The 24179-nt window shown below is 25.2% G+C and overlaps 4 protein-coding genes across 4 annotated transcripts; 2 read left to right on the forward strand and 2 right to left on the reverse strand.

Moving 5' to 3' along the window:
• Nucleotides 1–490: 490 nt before the first annotated feature.
• On the forward strand, nt 491–1888 carry OCT59_001358 (uncharacterized protein; the record flags this gene model as incomplete). The annotated part of the gene is made up of 3 exons (XM_066139509.1): nt 491–530; nt 618–826; nt 908–1888. The coding sequence occupies 3 exons, from the start codon at nt 491–493 to the stop codon at nt 1886–1888; spliced, it is 1230 nt and encodes a 409-aa protein (XP_065988907.1).
• Nucleotides 1889–1940: 52 nt separating this feature from the next.
• OCT59_001359 (uncharacterized protein) lies at nt 1941–2240 on the reverse strand (the record flags this gene model as incomplete). The annotated part of the gene is made up of 1 exon (XM_066139510.1): nt 1941–2240. The coding sequence occupies one exon, from the start codon at nt 2238–2240 to the stop codon at nt 1941–1943; it is 300 nt and encodes a 99-aa protein (XP_065988908.1).
• A 3195-nt stretch (nt 2241–5435) lies between these two features.
• On the reverse strand, nt 5436–6068 carry OCT59_001360 (uncharacterized protein; the record flags this gene model as incomplete). The annotated part of the gene is made up of 1 exon (XM_066139511.1): nt 5436–6068. One exon carries the CDS (start codon nt 6066–6068, stop codon nt 5436–5438), a length of 633 nt encoding a protein of 210 aa, XP_065988909.1.
• A 1846-nt stretch (nt 6069–7914) lies between these two features.
• Nucleotides 7915–9667, forward strand: OCT59_001361 (uncharacterized protein; the record flags this gene model as incomplete). The annotated part of the gene is made up of 6 exons (XM_066139512.1): nt 7915–7979; nt 8046–8334; nt 8799–8889; nt 8980–9366; nt 9454–9560; nt 9635–9667. 6 exons carry the CDS (start codon nt 7915–7917, stop codon nt 9665–9667), a joined length of 972 nt encoding a protein of 323 aa, XP_065988910.1.
• Nucleotides 9668–24179: the final 14512 nt, after the last annotated feature.

The following is a 24179-nucleotide window of genomic DNA, read 5'->3' on the forward strand; positions in this document are numbered from 1 at the left end:
TTAAATTTATTTTAATAAATAAAACACCCCTTTGATTTTTAGATCAATTCGAGACAATTAATTTTTTTCTCTAAATTTTTAGATCGATTCAACACCCTTATTGACCATAATTAGATTGTAATTAAATTTATTTTAATAAATAAAACATCCCCTTGATTTTTTAGATCAATTCGAGTTTATTAAATAGACACCCTTTACAATTAATTTTTTCTCTGGATTTTTAAATCGATTCAACACCCTTATAATTAATTTTTTCTGATTTTTATCGATTTAACATCTTTAACATTAATTTTCTTCCTTCAATTTTTTCCTCAAAAATCACCCTTATAATTAATTTTTTCTTTAATTTTTTATCAATTTAACATCTTTAACACTAATTTTCTTCCTTCAATTTTTTCCTCAAACTTCCTTCATTTTTCCTTCAATTTTTTCCTCAAACTTCCTTCAATTTTTTCTTCTTCCTTCAATTTTTTCCTCAAAAATCTCAAAAATGGATTCAATCGACAAAGAAAGTAAATTAAAAGAAATTAGTATGTAATGAATGAGATATATAAATTTATGTTTTTTATTTATGTATTATAAGTTTTTTTTTATTTACTTAATAATTTTTCCAAAAGAACAAAATTTAATAAGGTTCGCCTCAAAGACATTTAAAGAGATGAAAGAATTAGAAATTAGATCTCTTAATATTTCTAATTCAAACGCTATATTAGAAAATAATGATATTGGGATATTCCGAATTCATTTTGGAGAAAACGATTTTAATGAAATTGATGAAGAAGAAGTTGATTCAAAAAAACAGTCAATCACAATAAAAAATAAAAAAGTTAATAATTTTTTTATACTTTTAATTCATTAAGATTCTATTCATTTTGACAATATATTAATTATGCATTGTTATGCGCAGAAACCACTTTTATCATCTCCGGCTATTACGATGGCAAGGAATCTACAAGAATTATTACTAAATATCGATAAACTCCCAGATCAACAATCTTTTACGATGAACCCAACAAAATTCACAATAATTGAATCATATGTACAATTTTTGTTGAACAAATTAAAAAGTTCTTCAACAAAAGAAGCTTTTGTTGAAGAACTTAGATGTAATAATGACAATTTCTTAGAAATCGGTCTACCTCCTAATAATGAAAATTTAAAAGATAATTTTGAGATTACCTCAGAGGTAAATTTGTTAAAAATGGAGGAATCTTCCTTCGAACGAAGTAAGGAAGAAATAATAAAAGCGCTGGTCGCTCAATTAATATCAATTTATGACAATGTTCTTCAGGAATATATTGAAGCAGAGATTAATAGACGAAATGGATTTCGTAATTATTTGAATTTTTTAAAGATTTATAAAAAAATCGAAATATTTTGTAATATATACAAAATCAGATTGAAAGGTCAAACAATAAAAAATCAAACAAATACCAAAATTGTCGATTATAGCGAACAAAAAATTAAATTAACAACTCTCACCATCACTCTCAGAGCAGCAAAAAGAATTGATAGGCTATTAAGTCTTTCCAATAAAAATTTTCTCATTGTTGACATATTTCCTAATTTAGATGTAGCTTTTTTTAAATCGTCGTCAATTAATGTCGCTGCATATGAATGTTGGCTGAAGATCATAGAAACAGGGGAAATAATTTCAGAGGAGCAAGAATACGAAATCTATCAACAAAAAAAGAAGGAGGAGAATTCATTAAGAGAAAATATTCTTAAACAAGTGTATGAATCGGCGGGATATGAATCGGCGGAATATTATTACATTGATGAAGAATCACCAAGATACTATCCTGATAACGACAATCCTGATAATGAAGAATCACCAAGATATTATCCCGATAACGAAGAATCTATTCTTCCTATGGATGAATCTTAACTCTTTTCTCCGCTTCCTTTCTCTCTTCTTCTCTCCCTTTTTCGTTATTTTCCTACTTTCCTCCCTTCTTCTCTCTCTCCTTCGCTCGTATCCTCCCTTTCTTCTTTTTCTCCTTTTTCGCTCTTTTCTTATCTTGTTTCCTTCTTCTCTCCTTCTTCGTTCTTTTTCTCCCTTCCCTTTCCTTCCTCCTTCCTTTTCCTCTTTCATTTCCCTTCCCTTCCCTTCCTCCTTCCTTTTCCTCTTTAATTTCACCAGTAGAATCCATTATTTTTTTGATTTTTTGTTCCTCGGCACTTGGTACTGATTTCGTCCGTTTCTTTGGCTCTCTTTTGACGCTTTCTTTCACGTTCATGTTTAAGTCATTGTTTGGGTGTTTTTCTCCTTTTGTTATTTCATTTCTCGGGTTAGTACTTTGATATCCATTTTATTATAATTTTTAAATGTAAAAGTTTATGCGAAGCGCATGGGAATTTTATATCTGATTTTTTTATCTTAATTTTTATAGTCGTCATCTTTACTTTAAAGTACAAAATTAGAAATACAATCGCCACTGGTTACAAACCTGGATATACCAAAAACTCGTTATATCGAACCAAATAGTGCAGAACTATTTATCCAAAACTCGTGTTTGTTTGATCAAATATATTATATACTGAATGATCACGTGAATTAAAATTGTATAATCTTTTTCTTTATTGGAATACAAAATTTAAAAAAAACCCGATATTAACACAATATATCAACAAAGAAAAGGGATTATGTCAACAAATCTTGTGTTACAATATTTTGCTGTGCAAATGCAACCCCGTGTTATGAAAAATGTTAACTACAAAAACCTTCCCGTTCATTATTTTTGGAATAAGAAGGCGTGAATGCAAGTTAGTATTTTAATGAAATTCTTCTTGAACTTAATCTCTTGAACTTAATGCATGAAATTCTTCTAATATATATTTATTTCTTTTATTTCTTAGTTTTGATGGAAAAATTGATGACCTTGATATGTTGATTTCTAGCTGATATTAACGCGTATGGATATGTTCATATTGAGGATGAAATGCTAGAGGGTGGACTTACTGATGAAGAAATTGTTGATAGGGTATGAATACAAAAATGAAATAACTTATTTATACCAGAAAAAGTTACTTTGGCAGTACAGTCAACTCTCTCTATAGTCACACATTTGGGACAACCCATTTTCCGTGATTATAAAGAGATGTGACTATAAACAAAAAAAATTTTTTTTTGTATATTTTAATAATAAACATATTATAAAAACATGTGTGATAATTTATTTTAATGTATTTATTGTAATTTATTATAAAATTAAAATTTAAACCCTAATTATACTAATTATATTATTATTAGTTATTATAAAATCCCAAAATCAATTTATACAATATTAATAGTATTTAACTATAAGAAAAATAAGTTTCAATTGACTTCTGTTGTAAAGAACTACTATAACGAAATTTTAAATCTGAAGCATAATATCTAAAAAGTTTAAGATCTTCCATTTTACAACTATTATCAATAGGTTGCTGTTCATAAAAAAGAATTACCTTTTTAATTGCATCAAAAGCTTCTTTTGGTAAAACTTTTGGAGTTAATTCCTCTTCATTATCAGTATTATCTTCTGCAGCAGGCACTTCTTCATTTTGCACAAGATTTATAATTTGTGTATCATTCAAGATTTCTTTGGTATGTGGAGAAATTTCATCATTAATATAATTCATTAAATCATATTGTACCTTATTATAATTATCAATGAAAATAGTTGGAATGATATTAGGAATTTCATTAACAAGTACACCCAATCCTCGTACAGCATCTTGTGTTTCTTGAATAAATTCAGAATCAGAAATAGATACAATTCCAGTTTCATTCCAACAATTGCATATAGTTTTCTGTTCTACACTTTCCCAGGCTTCAGCAACAAAATCAATTGCTTGTTTAATATTTAATTTGTTTCTATACTTAAAAAAATTATCAGTAAACATAAAAAAATACAAAATTATAAAAAAATAAATACTTGCCTATGTACATCAAAACCTTGTTCAAATTGTTCAATTAAATGTCGAATATATAACTGCTTGTATTTAACCTATTTTATGCGATAATTTAAAATTGATCACATGATTACACATCACGTAACTATGCATCATGTAACTATACCTTAAAGTTTTGAATTATTCCGGCATCCATCGGCTGAAGTTTTGATGTTGTATTTGGTGGAAGAAACACGATTTGAATATTAGTAAGTTGAAGATTATCTTTTTTTCCTCCCCTATTATCTCCTTTTCTTTTTGAATTTTGGCTTGAAGATTCTTCAGATTCATCACTAAAATCATTCTCATCATCATCACTATAATCATCATTATCATCATTATAATCATCATCATAATCATCATCGCTATCACAATCATCAATTTCATCATTTTCATCAGAAGAAATGACAAATTTGTGTGATGCAGCATTATCAATAATTAAAACTACATGTCGGCCTTGAAGTCGGAATTCACGATCCAATTCACTCACCCATCCATTAAAAATATCATTTCTCATCCAAGCTTTTTTGTTTGCTTTATATGTAACTGGAAGCCGCGAAACCTGTATGCCATAAAAAGCCCGTGGTCTTAATGACTTTCCAATCACTAATGGTTTCAGTTTATGATTTCCAGATGCATTCGATGCTAACATCACAGTTACTCTAGTTTTATCCTATAAAATAAATAATAAAATTGAATTTAGAACATCCGACTTTTATTTTATTAAATGTAATTTAAATAATAATATTGAAAAATAAAAATAAAAATCGTAATAATTAAAGTTTTATTATTAATAAAAGATTGATATTTATCAATAACAATTAAATTTTCATGCCAGAATTTAAAATTAAATAAATAAATAAATTTTTTTTCCTCTAAATTTTTCTATAAAAATATCAAAATGTTTATCGATAAAAAAAAAGATATTTACCGACAAATAAAAATATTAAGTTATAAAAGTTTAAAAGAATGTTTATCGATAAAAAAGAGATAAAAAAAGAATGTTTATCGATAAATAGAAATGATTATTGATATAAAAAGAAATGATTATCGATAATAAAAAAAAAAGAATAATGTATCGATAAAAAAGAAATGGCTGATAAAAAAAAGAAATGTTTATCGATAAAAAAATATACTTTATCGATAAAAAGGATAAAAAAAGGGACGTTTATCGATAAAAAATATAAAAATCTTAGTAAAAAAATAAAAAATATTTTATCGATAAGAAAAAAATTAAAATAAATAAAATGAAAAAAAAAAGATTTTTTTCGGATTTTCAGATTTTCTAATAAAGCGAAAAAAAATTTTTTTTTCTAATTAATATTATAAAAAAGTATTGATAAATATTATAAATATTATCAATAAAAATTAAAAATTTTAAAAAAAATTATTATAATTTTAATAAACTAACTCCCTCCGGAAATAACCCAAAATCAAAAAAAAAATTGTTATAATTTTAATAAACTCCCTCCCTCCGGAAAACCCAAAATCAAAAAAAAAAACTAATAAACCTTTTTAGTTCTACTGACGGGTCCTTGTGCAAGAGTTTCGTTAGGAGACATACGAAAAAATAGTCCTGTCTCATCTGCATTATAGATATCATTAGGATTATATCGTCTTAAGATGCGTCGAAGCCGTTCTCTTTCTTGAGATAACGTTTCTAATGGAGCACTTGCCGATTCCCCATGAAGTTTACGACGTCGAAGGCCATTTTTTTTTTTAAAACGCATGAGCCAGCCATTTGAAAAAGTTAAAGTATTCTCAGACAATCCTAAACCATGTGCAAAAAACATAGCTTTTTCCTTTAAAATTGCGTCTGAGATGAACATTCGGCTACTAAGAGCCTGACCAACCCAAATTCTCAAAGCTTCATTTAGCTGTAGAACTTTAACTTGACGTGAACGTTTTGAAAGAGCATAAACACTATTATCTTCTATTGCCAAAAATTCCTCTTTCTTTTTTAATATCTTGGAAATTGTTGATCTATCCATGTTTTTAGCCCATTGAATATTAAAAAATGAAGCAATTTCAGTTTGGCTTTTTCCAGGATGCTTACTAGCATAAACACAAATCTCTTTACATTGTATTTTAGTTAGAGAAGAGCGAGTTTTTTTTGTAGATTTTGAAGGTGGCATACTAAAATGTAAAAACGCGTTAGATATTAAAAACGCTAAACTTCTTTTAGATATTAAAAAAGATTATCATTATATAATCTAGATATCAAATTTATATCAGTAAAAAATATTCACGTGACTACGTGACTATAGACGATACTTTTTAATATAAGATTTTTAAGGATAGGTGTGATAGTGACTATAGATAGATTGTGACTATATAGGATAAATTTTAATAATAAAGTGTTTTGAACAGCTGACTGGTGTGACTATATAGTAGAATGTGACTATAACGGGAGTAACTATAGAGGGAGTTGACTGTAGTTAAAAGATTTATAAATGAATCTATAAGATTTTTATACGCAGAAGTGGGTAAAGAATTAAATAATATAATATAATAATAAAGATAATTCATAATTCACCTTAATTATTTTTAATCATGTAATTTGATTTTATTGGTAGAATTTATATACCGCGTTATATCCAGTGACGACCGCAATCTCAATTTTATTAATCGAAAAAAATAAGTAGTACCAAGAAAATTCTCAGAAAATTTTCTTGATGATCACAATTAATTGGATTTAAATTTAAAAATTGTCAATCGTAATTTCAATTTCAATTTCAATTTATTTATTAATCAGCCTTTGAAAAATAAGGCCCATCAATTTCTAAAAATAGCTAAACGCGAATTTAATTTTAATGATTATTCTGTTATATTAACAAAATTGATCAATTTGCGCTTTTTTCTAACAATAATAGTTAGATAATATAAAATAGATAGTCATAACGCTATTATGTAATAATAAAAGAGTGATTTCTAATTAAACTCAATTCCAATTGTTTGTTTGTAAATTCTAATCGTTTGATTGTGACGTAAATCATGATTATCTTCCGATTTCTGAAACTATTTTTCACAAATATATACTGTATTGATATTGATGGACTGAAATTTAAAATGCCCCATGATTTTTTAGAAAACAACTTATTAGCATAGCGGCCAATCACAAAGATAGCACTGAAAATATAAGATCAGCTGATACTAACAACTGTGATCTGTATATGGTGATTAAGACCGATTAGAATCACGATTGTTAAGAAAAATTCTTGGGAATTTTTCTTGATACTGCTTATTTTAAAGTTTAAAGACCGATTAGCAAACTGAAATCACGATTTCAAGAAAAATTCTCGCGAATTTTTCTTGATACTGCTTATTTTTAAAGTTTAAAGACCGATTAGTAAACTAAAATCACGATTTTAAGAAAAATTCTCACGAATTTTTCTTGATACAGACTGATTAGTAAATTGAAATCACGATTTTTAAATATGATTGTCTATATTTGACTAACTTTAATAATGATTGATCATTTTGCTAGAATTGTTAATTTTAGATACATAGTATGATATTATCGATACTTTTGCAATTGTAACGGATTTTGAAATCTATTATAAAATAGTTTTTTTAGTTAAATAAATCATTTCGACTTTTTAGTAACTTTAGATAGTATAGAGTTATATTTGTGATCGAATTTTCTTTGTTAACGGTACACGTTTCTCTAGAGTCATACCATAGATAGTATAGAGTCATATTTGTGATCGAATTTTCTTTGTTAACGGTACGCGTTTCTCTAGAATCACGATTGTTCACAATTTAGTTACCCTAGATAGTATAGAGTCATATTTGTGATCGAATTTTCTTTGTTAACGGTACGCGTTTCTCTGAGTCACGATTGTTCATAAATAAATGTGATTGAATTTTCTGTTAATGGTACGCATTTCTCCATCATTCATACATTTTGCATTTATCATTTACGTATTCTTTCTTATTTTTACGTGTTCTCATTCATATTCGTATGTTTACGTCAAAAAAATGAATCAACAAGAAGAAATTTCCTTGATCAAAAAACAAAATGAACTCATCTTGGAAAGATTAAAGTATAATAGATTTTTTATAAGAATAAATTTAAATGAATATTATTACTAATGAGTTATTTTTTAAAGTTCTTTAGATGATGGTACTTTTGCTGTGTTGTCCACAAATATTCGCAGACCTTCTACGTCGTCCGCAACCTCTCCCGTTGACATGTCATCTTTATCAGCTCGTGAAAATATTCGCAGACCTTCTACGTCATCCACAACCTTCCCCGTTGACGTGTCATCTTTATTAGCTCATGGAAATTCTTGCAGACCCTCTACGTCGTCCACAACCTCTCCTGTTGATGTGTCATCTTTATCAGCTCGTGGAAATATTCGCAGACCCTCTACGTCGTCCACAACCTTTCCCGTTGACGTAAGTTATTAATATAAGTCTAATCATACTTTTTAAAAAAAAAATTCAATTTTGTAAAAAAACTAAAAAAACTAATAATGTATGATATGTATGATTAAAAGACACACAATAAAAGTTTTGTTGCAAAACCAAAAAAAAATACATATCTAAGTTAGATATGATAAGTACGTTAGATATAACGAATGAAATGTATACGTTGTGTATGGTACGTATATACATTAAATAATAATTGAATTTTCATACAAACAAGGCTTTTTGTAATAAATTAATAATCAATAAAACTAGTCGTCAATGAGAATATGTGCAGATTATCATCTTGATTATAATTTGTCATATAAAGACATACACAAAAACATTTTATTTAAAATAATCGAAAAGGTATTTATTTTTATTTACTTTAATCAATATGTTTATAGAATAAATATATAATATTTATAGAATAATTTTATAATTATTTTTTTTAGTTTAAAATAAAAACTAAGGATCTTAACATTTCGCTTGGATACAATGATTGGTTTGCATACAAGCTATTAAAAAAACACGTTCAGCACGTTCGTAAGTATTTCTTTTTTTATTAATATAATACAAATTAAATATGATTTTTTAAAAAATCAAAAAATATAATTTATATTTATATAATCAAAGGCGACCACAAAGCAAAAACAATAAATGGATATTTCACGAAAAGAACCCGAAGCAGAGGTGAGGAGAGGCCAGTGGAAAAAAACGTAGAAGAAAGCGGTGGTGATAAAGAAGAGAGAGAAAGTAAAGGTGAAGAAGCAGCAGCAGAAATTGAAATTCGGGATGATTTCAATTCTAAAGAAGCAGCAGCAGAAATTGAAATTCGGGATGATTCCGATTCTAAAGAAGCAGCAGCAGAAATTGAAATTCGGGATGACTCCGATTCTGATATAGACGAAGATTTAGAACGTCAACTCTTAAATTTATTTCGTAAAAGATATAAAAAAACAGGCGGAACAGATAGTAGTAAGGATGAAGAATTAGAACGCAATCTTATACGTGAAATAAGAAGTAAGTACGAGCGTAAAAAGAGGGAGAGATAACTACAACAACAAAAAATACTACTACAACAACAATAACGAAAACAGCAGCAGGAAGAAAAAGAAAAAGAAGTTGAAGAAAAAGAGAAAGAAATTGAAGAAAAAGAGAAAGAAATAGAAGAAAAAGAGAAAGAAATAAAAGAAAAAAAAATGAAACAGCCACAAGTAATAATTTTTCTGTATATTAATTAATTAATTTAAGTATTAAAAATAACTTATTTTTATCATTTTTTCTTAAGGAGGTAGACGTACCTTATGCAAAAGGACAGTGACGGCCAATAAGGCCAATAAAAAAGCGAGGGCCAATAGAAAAAGATAATGAAAAAAATAAAGGTAAATAACATTACGCAAAAGGACAGTGATGGCCAATAAAAAAGATAATGAAAAAATAAAAAATAAAAAGTAAATAGTTAAATATGTTTGTAATAAACAACTCATTTTTATAAAAAAAATTATTAATGAACTGAAATAAATAATAATAGTAATTTTTATATTTAATTGGCTTTTGAACCTTAAGAAAATTCACGAGAATTTTTCTTATCGGGATTTCAATTTACTTAAACTTTAAAATGAGAAGTATCAAGAAAAATTCGCGAGAATTTTTCTTGAAATCGTGATTTCAGTTTGCTAATCGGTCTTTAAACTTTAAAATAAGCAGTATCAAGAAAAATTCGCAAGAATTTTTCTTAAAAAATCATGATTTCAATTTATTTAAACTTTAAAAATAAGCGGTATCAAGAAAAATTCGCAAGAATTTTTCTTGAAATCGTGATTTCAGTTTACTAATCAGTCTTTAAACTTTAAAATAAGCAGCATCAAGAAAAATTCGCAAGAATTTTTCTTAAAAAATCGTAATTTCAATTTATTTAAAATTTAAAAATAAGCAGTATCAAGAAAAATTCGCAAGAATTTTTCTTGAAATCGTGATTTTAATTTATTTATTAGTCAGTCTTTTAAACTTTAAAATAAGCAATATCAAGAAAAATTCGCGAGAATTTTTCTTGAAATCGTGATTTCAATTTATTGGTTGGTATCTCTAATAGTCTCCGGATTCTTGTTTTTTCATTATTAATTTCTTCTTTTTATACGTGAAGCTCGACTATTTTCAGATTTAACAACCGAACTATCAATCTAATCGCTCGTGACTTGACTGTTTGGCATTATAACGAACAAATTTTATTATTTTGAATAAAATTAAATCTATACCATAATAGATTAATAGATGTTGTAATGCAATTTCGAATATATTATTATATCTTACAAAAATTCATATCTACAATATCGGCATAAACCCGGATATATATATATTATGTGATTTAATCGCTTTCATTCATAGATTATGATTGGATAATTATCACATGGATGCCGATCATTTGTTTGTTTTTGCATGCACGCGAATGATATAAATTGGGAAAAATACAAACTGTTTCTCTTTTACTCTTTATTCTTTATTTTGCTTTTTACTCGAAGTATTATCTCAAATATTGCACTTATTTATTTATTTCATTTTTTTATAGAAGAAAATTTTAAACGATACCAAATAAAAGGTTGCCTAATAGATATAGAAAGAAATACATTTCACAAAAAGAAAATATTTAATGTTTATGAAGTAATATTTTTTTAAACTTAAATATAATTAATTGTATTATTCTTTATTACTAATTTTTTATCTTGTCTTTTTGAACTTTTCTAAAATAGATTTATTTATAATTTAATAAAATAGGTACAGTTACTTTTATTTTCGATCTTTATTGCTATTAATTGTATTGCTACTAATTGTATCTTTTTTTTTTATCATTACTAATTGTATCTTTCTTTCATCGCTACTAATTGTATCTTTCTTTCATCGCTACTAATTGTATCTTTCTTTATCGCTACTAATTTTTTATCATTACTAATTTTCTTCTTTTTATCACTACTAATTTTTCTTCTTTTTATCACTACTAATTATATCTTTCTTCTATTGTTACTAATTATATCTTTTTTTTATTACTACTAATTTTTCTTCTATCGCTACTAATTGTATCTTCTTTTTATCACTAATAATTTTTCTTCTTTTTATTACTACTAAATGTATCTTTCTTCTATTGTTACTAATTATATCTTTTTTTTATCACTACTAATTTTCTTCTATCGCTATTAATTGTATCTTCTTTTTATCACTAATAATTTTTCTTCCTTTTATTACTACTAATTGTATCTTTCTTTCATCGTTACTAATTGTATCTTTTTTTTTTATTACTGCTAATTTTTCTTCTTTTTATTACTACTAATTGTATCTCTTTTTATCACTTTTTCTTTTATAACTACTAATTCTTTCTTTTTTTTATTTTCTCTATATTTAATTATAATAATTTTATTACTATAATAGAAGTATTCTTTTATTAGATTTTAATTACACAAATTATTAATTGCATATCAATTTAAATAATAAATTATCTGTTATATTTATTTATACATTGTATTATTAATAAATAAAAACATTCTATGTAAATACGTGTACTAATGGTATATTTTTAATATGTAAACATACGGATTGCTGGGATATCATGCTGTTTGCAAATTAATCAAAGTAGGAAACGTACGGTTCACACTGGGATATCGTGCTGTTCGCAAATTAATCAAAGTGGGAAACGTACGGTGCACACCGGGATATCGTGCTGTTCGCAAATTAATCAAAGTGGGAAATGTACGGTGCACACCGGAATATCGTGCTGTTCGCAAATTAATCAACAGTGGGAAACGTACGGTTCACACCGGGATATCGTGCTGTTCGCAAATTAATCAACAGTGGGAAACGTACGGTTCACACCGCCATATCATTCTTTATGTCAGTATAATTTTCACGTTAAACATATGTGCGTTAATACAATATGTATGATATGGTGTGCAGAATACTGAATATATACCGTATGTGTAATATGATAATAATACATTATTCATACTGTAAAGATACTGATCGCAAAATACGGTTATACCGTATGATAACACTATGTATATTTTTTTATAGGGAATGAGTTTAATCTTAAACTATAGAAAAACTACTATGCTATCTAATCATTGTTTCAATTTTCAATGCTTAAAAATATATTTTCTTTGCTTAATATATTTGCTCAATAAACAATCTTTAAAAAGCATTAAACATTAACTATCACTAAATCATTAAATCGACTTTTTATACAAAGATTTAATAACTTCATTTATTAAACTGTGAAAAAAAAGTATTAGAAATTACATATTGTTTATTATCTGTTATCCTGTTCTTGTCATTACATGGGATTTTATTATACAGCATCAAAGTGTTTATTATTTTTGTGTTTTAAATTTTTAGCATGTAGTTATGTTAACAGATGATTTAAAACTGTTCAGTTATATATATAAATTGTCAACAAATTAAAATTACATAATTATTTAGATTTTTTTTTTTAATAATATACTCTAAATCTATCAATTAATAATAATTGCAACATATGTGAAGTTCGCAGTATTTGATAATAAACATTTTAGTTTAAAGACTGAAACTGGTTAATGCTACCAGTTAAGGCATCTTAAAAAGTGGCTAACTGGTCAAAACTAGTTTGACCATAATTCTGGTCAAATATGTATAATGTGGACCAGAGACATTGATCGTATTCTCCAAACTCGAAATTTTTAATACTAAATTTTTCCAATCTCCTGCCAAAAAATTAGTACAATTTACAATCAAAAAAATTTTTTGATATTACAGCAGATAGTAATATGTACGATTCTTTTATTAACTACTATACATATTAAATTAAAGAACCAATAAAATCTAGTTTGTGATTTCACGATTTTTTTAATAATTTATTTGTATATAAATTTACATGTAATAATTGTAATATCACATTATTTTAAAGCAATCCCATTTTTTTATAAATTACATATTCCTTTAAGAAACATTAAAAGAAATTAATTTATTAAATTAAGATATTTGGTCTTACTTACAGGATTTTTACTTACAGGATCTCACTTGATATACTGTAATTAATATAATTTCTTAAAATTATCTTGCTAAGTTTTTTATAGGAATCCATTTTTTATAAAAAGTGATCTCTAATGAAATTCTTTATTAAAAAAAATTTCAAGCCAAAATTCTCGATACCCTTATTAAAAAAAACTATTTTCAATAAAATTTTCTATTAAGACTTCTAACAAAATTCTCCATCAAAAAAATAAAAAAACTTTTCAACCAACAATTATTCTCTAATGAAATTCTCAATCAAAAAAATATCCCCGATTAAAGAAAAATTTCTAACGAAAATCTTCCGTCAAAAATCACATTTTCCCTATTAAAAAAAAAAATTCAAAGATTTTTACCTATTAAAAAAAATTCTCAAAACAAAAAATCTCCCTCCTATTAAAAAAAAATTCTTTACCGAAATTTTCTATCAAAAAAACCCTGTTAAAAAATTTAATAACGAAATGATCTATCAAAAAAAAAGTCTTACCTATTAAAAAAAAATTTCTATAATGAAATTTCTATCAAGAAAAAAAAGTTCTTGGCGAAATTATTTATCTTCCTATTAAAGTAAATTCTTTAGTCATGAAATTCTCCATCAAGACGCTACAAAAATTGTTTTATAAAAGAAGCCAATAAAAAAAAATTCTTTATGAATTTAAAAAAAAAATTTTTAAAACTACGCTAAACTTAAAAAACATGTATATCAACCCCGTGCTGACAAAGAAACTAATTTTTGACAAAGATAAAATTATTGAGTATAGTTGGATTAAGTCAAACACAGTTGGATACAAGCACCAACTCGGCTTGCCATATGCGGCTAATTATTTTTGGCTAACTACACCATTATCTAAAATTATTATATATGTATGTATTTATATTTTAAATAAAAATAATTTTCCTATTTATTTTAAACATAAGATGAGAAAGAAGATTTAACTGATAATAATAAATCCAAATTGAATAGTATTAAAGGTAATTAACTGTTAACCATTTTAAAGACTTAAATTAAAGTAAACTTCTCTGGTTATTCGGTAATTAAATTTATTTTAAAATTATACATACAATATTACAGACATAATTTATATTTGTAATAGATGTAAAAGATGATGAAATTTTTAATAATCCAAACTTTCATTCAGAAGAGAGAGATTCCGGAAGGTAATTATTTATGAAAAATTATAAGTATTAATATTTTACATTGATTTATTTTTTATTAGATGGATTATAAGTTGGTTAATGAGTTAAATATTTTTAAGATAAATATTATTTATCATTATTTCAATATTATCACCCAGAATTCTAAGGTTAGAGTAATAAGCTTTATAAGTTATCTGAGTATGTAATTTAAATAATTCATTTTATTATTTATTTATTTACCTTGAATAGTTTGTACTTATTGGATTATATAAATAAATTCCTTATTTCTATTTGAAACTAACAAATATTCAATTATGGATTTCATTATATAAAAATTTTACTTATTTTAACCCTTTTATAATTATCTGTCTCTAAGTATATCCAACAAAGGAAAAACCTGAAACTGAAGAGTGCAATTTTGTAAAGTAATTTAAATTCTATCTAAAAAATAAGCTAAGAATTTTTATTGACTTTATCATGAATTACTATTTCATATTATGGATGAAGATTTAGTTATTGCTTTATTTGCCAGCCATAAACATTAAATTTTTTGTCTTTTAATTATTTGTTGTATTATTTCCCTTTATATTCATTTTTGGTTTCTATATTTTTTAATTGGTGATTTTTTTTGTTTCTAACATTAAAAAGTAAATTAATACTTAAAAGATTAACCTTTTAAATAACCACTTGTTTTAGATGATTTGATTATTGAAATTATTTATCACACATGAAAAAAAAATAATTATTAAATTCTGAAATAAGAAACTAATTAAATAAATTATTACTGCTACTGCATTTCGTATGCTAATGCCAACCAGAATTCTATCACATGCTAACTAACATTATGCCACTCCAGCTTTTTCATTTAACGTTTATGGAATTAGTCTCAAAGAATAAATTAACTTAGTTCTTAAATTCTTCATTTCCGGATATTCTATGTACATTTTTAGGTATTTTTTTTAAAAAAATTGTTTTTTAGAAATTTAGCTTTGATAAAAAAAAAAAATTCATATATATTCTATATCAAGAAATTGAAATCAATTAACCTTTCCTAAAATAGATCATTTTAAACTTTTTTAAAGAATATTCTTAAATTAACCAAATTAGAATAAAATAATTCCAGGCGATAATCATATTCAAAACCCATCTAATAAAAAATAAATGATTTTATAGTATAGTGAAATAAAATCGAATATTTAATATTTTTGATAAATTACTAATAGTATAGATAAGCATATTAAATTTATATGATTTGAGAGTTATTAACAAGTGCTCTTTCTGTTCTTTATAATCTGAGACTAAAATATATTTTTTTTAAGATAGTTTTTTCTGATTTAATTAAGCAAATTTTGCTTCGTAAATAACCTTCCCATATTTAATTGTACAATTACTTATTTATCATAATTAATAAATTGTTTACTTTAGTACGTGATTTTTTTTCTATATGTATCATCATGTGATTTAACTTATTAGTTTATCTGAGGAATGAAAATTATTTAGAAGATGAAAACCAGATGAAATAAAAAGCGGAAGAGTGCCTATGTAAAGTTATTTCCTGTACCAGACAGAAATTACCAACTGTTTATTCTCTCTTTTATCTACATTTTGAGACTAGTTTCGCACAAAGTTGATAGAGAAGAACTGTTACAACATTTATTTCTTTTTTGACCTGTACGGAGGCTTGAGACCTCATAAAGTTTGAGGACTCACCTTACCACAATATGAGTTGGCTTAGAGGACTGGTGTCCACGCAGAGCACAATTTTAGTATATGTTGGGATCAATACAAAAGGAAACAAATTTTTTTGAGGAACTAATTAAATGGAGATCGATTGCATCATTTGCTGGTGTAACCATAGTCACGTGATTAAACAAGAAAATTTTCACATGGACTAAATATAAATAATAAGTAACATCAACACACAGTATAATCATGGGATGATAAAGCAGGGTTGAGTTCAGTTTTGGAGATATTTTTGTTATCCAACATGCTAGCTTTTACTATATATATATGTAACACCCATTCTGAAATTAGATTCACCTAGACTTCTGCTAGATTTTCGTGATTGCTCTTTGTTATACTTAGTATTTATTGGGTAAGTAGGTTCATATTAGGTCTTTTATGCATAATAACAATAATCAAAATCTAGGATACACAATTAGCATAACTGTGGGTATGTGATGTAATGCACTAGTTTAGAGATGGAGAATCATAAGGGTCTACTAGTTGATAGTTATGAAATTTCATCTGAAGTAGGGACATGTAGTGTTTTGAATGTGTAATTAGACTTATCTTATACTAATAAATTTGATGTAAATTATCTTTTTGACCAGTGATAATATAAATTATTATGCTATCATAATTGTTTTAACTTCATCTACTTTAATAAATGTAAACTTTTCAAGCATATGAACAATATCATTTTCACTAAATGATTGGCATTACTATGCACTTTTATCCTGCATGTATTGTAAAATACCTTCCATTGAGACTTTCTTAATGTTATAGCCTATTTTGAAAAACTATATTATTATATTATGTACCATACTTTCATAACTACTAAATAACTAATCTCTTTCCATTTATACAATGTTTGTTGGTTTCATTAAAATGTCAGAGATTAGTGATAAACTCTGGATCCTTTAAATCAAATGCAAGTTGAATTCATTTGCAGTTGAATCCCCTGTAAATTCCTTGTATATTTGACGAACTCTAGACTTTGGTTATAATTAAATGGATAAGCAAAAGAACACTAAAATGTAGAATGTTGCATTTTTTAAAGATAAGCCATTTTTTGTGAATTATTTATGTTATAATGATGTTGTTCCAAGTGTATGTAAATGATGATGCTGTTATTCCATGCAGGAGTGATAATGGTTATTCTGGATAGAAATGATAATTGGTGTCATTTGGCAATTCCACTGTTATGGGAAAATCCATTTTCAATTCCTACCAGAAATTTTAATTTTCATTGAAGTTTATTTGTATAATTTGAATATTATTATTCCAGGCATTAATTATTCTTTTCACAATGTTCACAATGATTTGTAGTTTTGGAAGACATAATTAAATTAATTAAATGAATTATATAATTAATAATAAAATAAATGACATTTAAAAAATTGTCTTCAATAAATTTTAATTTTAATTCCAATTTAACAATTTGGGAATATTAGTTCTTTTCCTATTACATATCCAATATTTCTAGAATTTCTTACTTTTAAATTATTTAATATGGAGTAATTTTAACTCTTAGTAATGTGAATGCTAAATCCATAGTAAAATCTTGTATTATAAAATCATAAATATCATAATTTTGATATTTAATGTGTTATTATAAAATCGTAAATATTATAAATAATAATTATGATATTTAATGTGTTTTCTAAGCTTCTCAACAATCCAAAATCAGCTAACTTGATATTACCCTGATGGATTGATTCATTACTGGAATGCTAAATTATTATTATATAGAACAAAAATTATTATAAATCTGCCATATTTGATAGATTTGGTATCTCTCTAGGCTTTCTTGACAATCCCAGATCAGCTACCCTGATGGATTAATATATTATTAGAGTGCTAAATTTTTATATGGAACAAAAAGTATTATAAATCTGAAATGGAAAGATAGTCTTCAGTTTGGCCATTTTTGACAGATTTGGGTATTTTGTTTCATATAGTTGAGTGCATTTGTTGCTATAAAATATTAATATAAATTCAAACTATGAAAATTCAATATCTCCCTAAGCTTTCTCGACAATCCAAGATCAGCTATCCTGATGGATCAATATATTATTAGAGCTAAATTTTATATAAAATAAATATTATAAATCTGAAATGGCATGATAGTCTCTGGCCATATTTGATAGATTTGGCAGGTATTCCATTCCATTTGCAATAAAATATATAATACTCCATGATGAATGTTTTTCTGTAAATAATATACCCTCAATAGCATCAAAATAACATAAGTGTGTTTATTATTAAAGTTTCTTTTTTGTTATCATTAAACATTAAGTTTATTCTTTTTATGGTTTTTTGCTTCTTAAAGATATTGTTAAATCTCAATAATATTGATGGTATTGGAAAATCTTGCACTCATTCTAACAATTTTGAACTTTTATCATGCCAGAAATCATATACTATATCCTTCGGCATAATAAGTCAGAGAATAGTTCTCCATATTTAATGATATATTAACCAATGTTTTATTTGTTGTAATATATTAAAATGAAAAATAATAATTTAAGAATCATTGTTTTTTAAAAAAAATAAGGGTAATAGTAAGAAAAGGAAGGAGAAAGTGAATCAAACAATTTGTAAAAGGCAAAGCCCTGTATATATAGTAACAAGTAAAAAGACAAGCCACATAATAAAATTTGTCATGTAATAATAGGTTCAATTTATTTGTCTCAGCCCCAAAAACAAAGTCTTTGTGAATCGTACAATTAAAAAATCACATGATCAAGAAATATTTATTTCTCATAATATGCCAAATGTAAAATTTCAATTTACACTACTAATTAAATCAAGAAATTAACAAAAATGCATGGCTTCTACATATTAGTATTTCCGCCTAAAATAAAAATTAAATGTTATATTAACTCTTGTAAGTCAGTAAATAATAAGTCAGATAAAGTTGAGGCTTATTTTAAAAACAAATTCATAGAGAATATTGAGAGTATGTAAAGTAAAAGATGAGTAAAAGATCTTTTTATAATTATTTTTATTGTAGGATTTATTATAAACCTTACCATGGCAAATTTTAGTAATTTACAAATTGTTATTTTGGTGTTTGTTTATTAATTAATTAAATTTTATTATAATTAATCCTTTAACTTCTTTATCATTTATTGTTAACTAAATATATTCTAAAGATTGCATTTGGAAATCAATAGATTTATAGTGATGGATCAGGTAAAAAAAATGAGTGAAAAAAATACAAGTTTTTTTATAATAAAATATTTCTGTTGGGGCATGAAAAATAAATTTAAATATAAAAACAATGTTTACTTAAAATATAATTGTATTAAAAAAAATTTGATAATATATTAAACTCTTTTTTACCAAGAACCACAAATTTAAATTTCTTAATGATACCTAACTTAATAATTATATTTTTCAGTTATTTTCATATTTCACAATATGATTTGATTATAATCACAAATTACCAAAAAAAAAAGTAGCATTTTTGGTATATGATTTGCCCAACTTTTAAAAATGGAGTCTAACTCTTCTGGAAGTAATTTTGATTGTAGATCATACATGCTTACACCAAATAATAATACTTTCTAAATATTTAAAAGCTTAAAAAACTTTCAGCCAAATTTAGAAAAAATGAATTGAAAGTATTAAATTTGGATAGATTTAATAAATTAAAATCATGATCAATACTATCTTTATCACCTAGATATAATTCTTTTTTTTTAATAAAATTTGTTTACTTAATTTATAAAATTTGTATTTTGGAAAAGCATCATATTTTAATTCTTCAAAACACAAAATATTCTAAAAAGATATTTCAAGTTCTTGTAAAATTTGAATCTAATAATTAGTGGCAATAAAATAATACTGCAAAGTTTATTTATTAATGCAGAAAGTAGATTTTTTAGTATTCAGACTTTATGCCAAAGTTTATCTCTCTGAAATTCATTTTGCTGAAGCAATTTCGCCAAAGAATATTTCACTGAAATGCCATTTTGCTGAAATACCATTTTTCTAAATGGACATTTCCCTGAAGATATGGAATTTAGTAATTTTCCTTTTATTTTTTAGAAGACAAATGGATTATTTAATTAAATTTATTCGGTCTTACAGTAAGTTCAAAAAAAGATAACAAATTCTTTATACTCACCTAATTCCAAGACAGGAAATTGAGGTATAACAAGCCAAATGATTATATTTCCTACTATCCTTTAATTCTCAATGAAAAGGTGATTTATAGCATGCATGAATACAAAGTAAATCTGTCTCTTTTCAAATATTCAAACATCTCATTTAAGCAATTAAAAATAAAGAATATAATAAAGAAAGGTTAAAGAATAAAATTTACAGCTGTATTACAAACATGAAAATGCTGTTGATCAAAACGTAATAATGATATAATAAGTGGCTCATGTGGCTGTAACTTACATGTTTTCGAAATTATTGACAAAATCCGATTTGTGAGGTTGTCATGTGATTTTTGTATTTCAAAAAGTGAATCACTTTTTTATACGAATTTTTAAAAAATGGCATTTTCCTGCATTTTTCTGCATTTTTCTGCATTTTTCTGCATTTTTACTACATTTTTGGGGTTTTTTAAAAGTGAATCACTGTTCTAGATGAATTTTAATAATTTTATATTAGATTTATTTTGCGAATCATTAAACCCAATGCATAACATTATTTTATTGAAAGTTTCAATACATACTTTATATTGGAAAATTGGCTTTTGCTGCATTTTACTGCATTTTTTTGCATTTTTACTATACTTTTAAAAGTGAATCACATTTCTAGATGAATTTTTAATAATTTTGTATTAGATTTTTTTGCGAATCATAAAACCCAATGTATAAAATTATTCCATTGAAAGTTTTAATACATATTTTATATTAGAAAATTGGATTTTTCTGGATTTTTCTGGATTTTTTTGCATTTTTACCATGTTTTTAAAAGTGAATCACATTTCTAGATGAATTTTTAATAATTTTGTATCAGATTTTTTTTGTGAATCATAAAAGCAAATGTCTAAAAATATTCTACCAAAAGTTTTAGCATACACTTTATAATAAAAAATATTTTTTCTGCATTTTTTTTTGTGTTAAGAAACATATAGTAGTATATAGATATATAAACTATGTGAATCACTTTTTGATATGAATTTATAATATTTTTGTACCAAATTTTTTATAAATAATGAAATCCAATGTTAAACAATATTCCATGAAGACATATTTTATTCATATCGAGATAATTTTTTCTTTACATTTTGCTACCTTAATTATATAATTAAAAGATAGATTTTTTTATATAAATAATTGTTGAAACTGTTTGTAAAAAATTTTTTAACATTGAATTTCATGATTCATAAAAATCTGGTACAAAAATATTATAAATTCATGCCAAAAAGTGATTCACATAGTCATATATCTATATACTATATGTTTCTTAAAACAAAAAAAAATGTAGAAAAAAATGTTTTTTATTATAAAGCATATGCTAAAACTTTTGGTAGAATATTTTTAGACATTTTTTTTTATGATTCACAAAAAAAATCTGATATAAAATTATTAAAAATTCATCTAGAAATGTGATTCACTTTTAAAAATGTGGTAAAAATGCAAAAAAAATCAGAAAAATCCAGAAAAATCCAATTTTCCAATATAAAATATGTATTAAAACTTTCAATGGAATAATGATATACATTGGGTTTTATGATTCGCAAAAAAGATCTAATACAAAATTATTAAAAATTCATCTAGAAATGGGATTCACTTTTAAAAGCATAGTAAAAATGCAAAAAAATGCAGTAAATGCAGCAAAAGCCAATTTTCCAATATAAAGTATGTATTGAAACTTTCAATGGAATATTGTTATACATTGAGTTTCATGATTCACAAAAAAAGTCTGATACAAAATTATTAAAAATTTATCTAGAAATGTGATTTACTTTAAAAAACATAGTAAAAATGCAAAAAAATGCAGTAAAATGCAAAAAAGGCCAATTTTCCTATATAAAGTATGTATTGAAACTTTCAGTGGAATAGTGTTATACATTGAATTATATGAATCACAAAATAAATCTGGTATAAAAATATTAAAAATTCGTATAAAAAAGTGATTCACTTTTTGCAATACAAAAATCACATGATGACCTCACAAATCAGATTTTGTCAATAATGTCGAAAATGGCAATAATTACTTTACATCTTTTACATGTGAAAATTTTTTTAGTATAAACACTAGACACAACCTGTCACATTGTGGTAGGGATGATACGAGTTCAAGAAAATCTGTCTAAAGACCATTCATATTCTGCTAATAGGTCAAGTAAAAGAGTAATAATAATCAGTACTTATATTTTATTTGCCATGCAGTATGAATAGGTCTAATTTTTTGATTATTATTATAGGTGTAATTTCATTTCCAACTCCTGCACTCCAGCCAATCTACTTCACTAGTTACTTCAACTAGAGATTGGAGTTGATTAAGTTGGTTAACTGATTAAGGTATCTCAAAAATCAGTTAATCAAATAATTTAACCAAATAATTTAATCATTGATTAATTAATCAATTAATTAAATTAGTTAAAAATGCAAAAATAGATATTTCTTTTTTTAAGAGATTACATTAAATTTTCCTGAATTTAATTTGATGATCACAAAATCATCAAATTTTACCCAAATTTTTGAATAATTTTCAATAATAAATGATTGGCCTTGTCATTATCCTAATTTGAGCAAAATTTTTTTACTTTAATGTTTTTTATATATATTATATATTACAGTTTACCCTTAGTTCCTATAGTTGAATTTTTATATAATGAATCACGTGACATTTAGCCAATAAAATATGTCAATTTTCCCTTGCTATAATGAAGTAACCAATCAAATTCTTCAAATTCTTCGTTAACTTGCTATAATGAATTTGAGGTGCAGAACGGTTTCTTTGCTATATCAAAGGTAGACTGTATATATTTTATATATATATTACAATGTATATATAGTATAATATATATATTCTGAATGTCAGAAACGGTCAAGATTTAGAACATTTCCTATACATTTTCTGGACAGTAAAAATGTCCAGAATTTGCAAAATTGTCCGAATATTTTCCATATTCTGGACATTTATTTTTTATAGGACTATATATATCTGGAATTTGTCCAGAAATCGGATATGTCAAGAATTTTCCATGAAAAATGATTAGCAGATGCTGATGATCATCACTATATCCACTTTAACTTAAATTATATCACAGATTTATAGTATTATTGCCTTCTCTTTTGACTGACCGACCGCTCTGACTGACTGCTGACTTTTTGACTGACCACCTGACTGACTGTTTGACTGACCATTTGACTGACCATTTGACTGATAATGTTTTCACAACGTTTTTATTAAGGCAATTAAAAAAACATGCAATAACTTTTTTTTAATAAAAACATAATTAAAAAAATGTTGCAAAAACATTTTTTTTAATTAAATTACTAATAAAAAATGTTTTCACAACGTTTTTTGTTAAAATAATTAAAAAAAGTTGCATAAATGTTTTTTTAATTAAATTACTAATAAAAAATGTTTTTGCAATGTTTTTGTTAAAATAATTAAAAATGTTTGTGAATAATATTTTTTTATTAAATTATTAATAAAAGACGTTTTCACAACATTTTCTATTAAAATAATTAAAAATTCGTACATTTTTTTAATTGCCTTAATAAAAATGTTGAGAAAACGTTATCGGTCAAACAGTTGGTCAAATGGTAAGTCAGAAGTCTTGTTCAACTGATATCGGTCATGGTCATGACCGGCCATAATCGGTTAATAACCATGACCATTGCCATTCCCAAAGGTTCTTGACCGGTTATGACCAACTGATGACTGATCATAACCGATCTGCAATTTTAATCAATATGACAAAAAATGTTTAGAATGTCAATTTTTTGCTTTTTACATTTTTT

The sequence above is a fragment of the Rhizophagus irregularis genome, chromosome 1 (assembly GCF_026210795.1).
Source record: "Rhizophagus irregularis chromosome 1, complete sequence".
Classification (NCBI taxonomy): Eukaryota; Fungi; Glomeromycota; class Glomeromycetes; order Glomerales; family Glomeraceae; genus Rhizophagus; species Rhizophagus irregularis.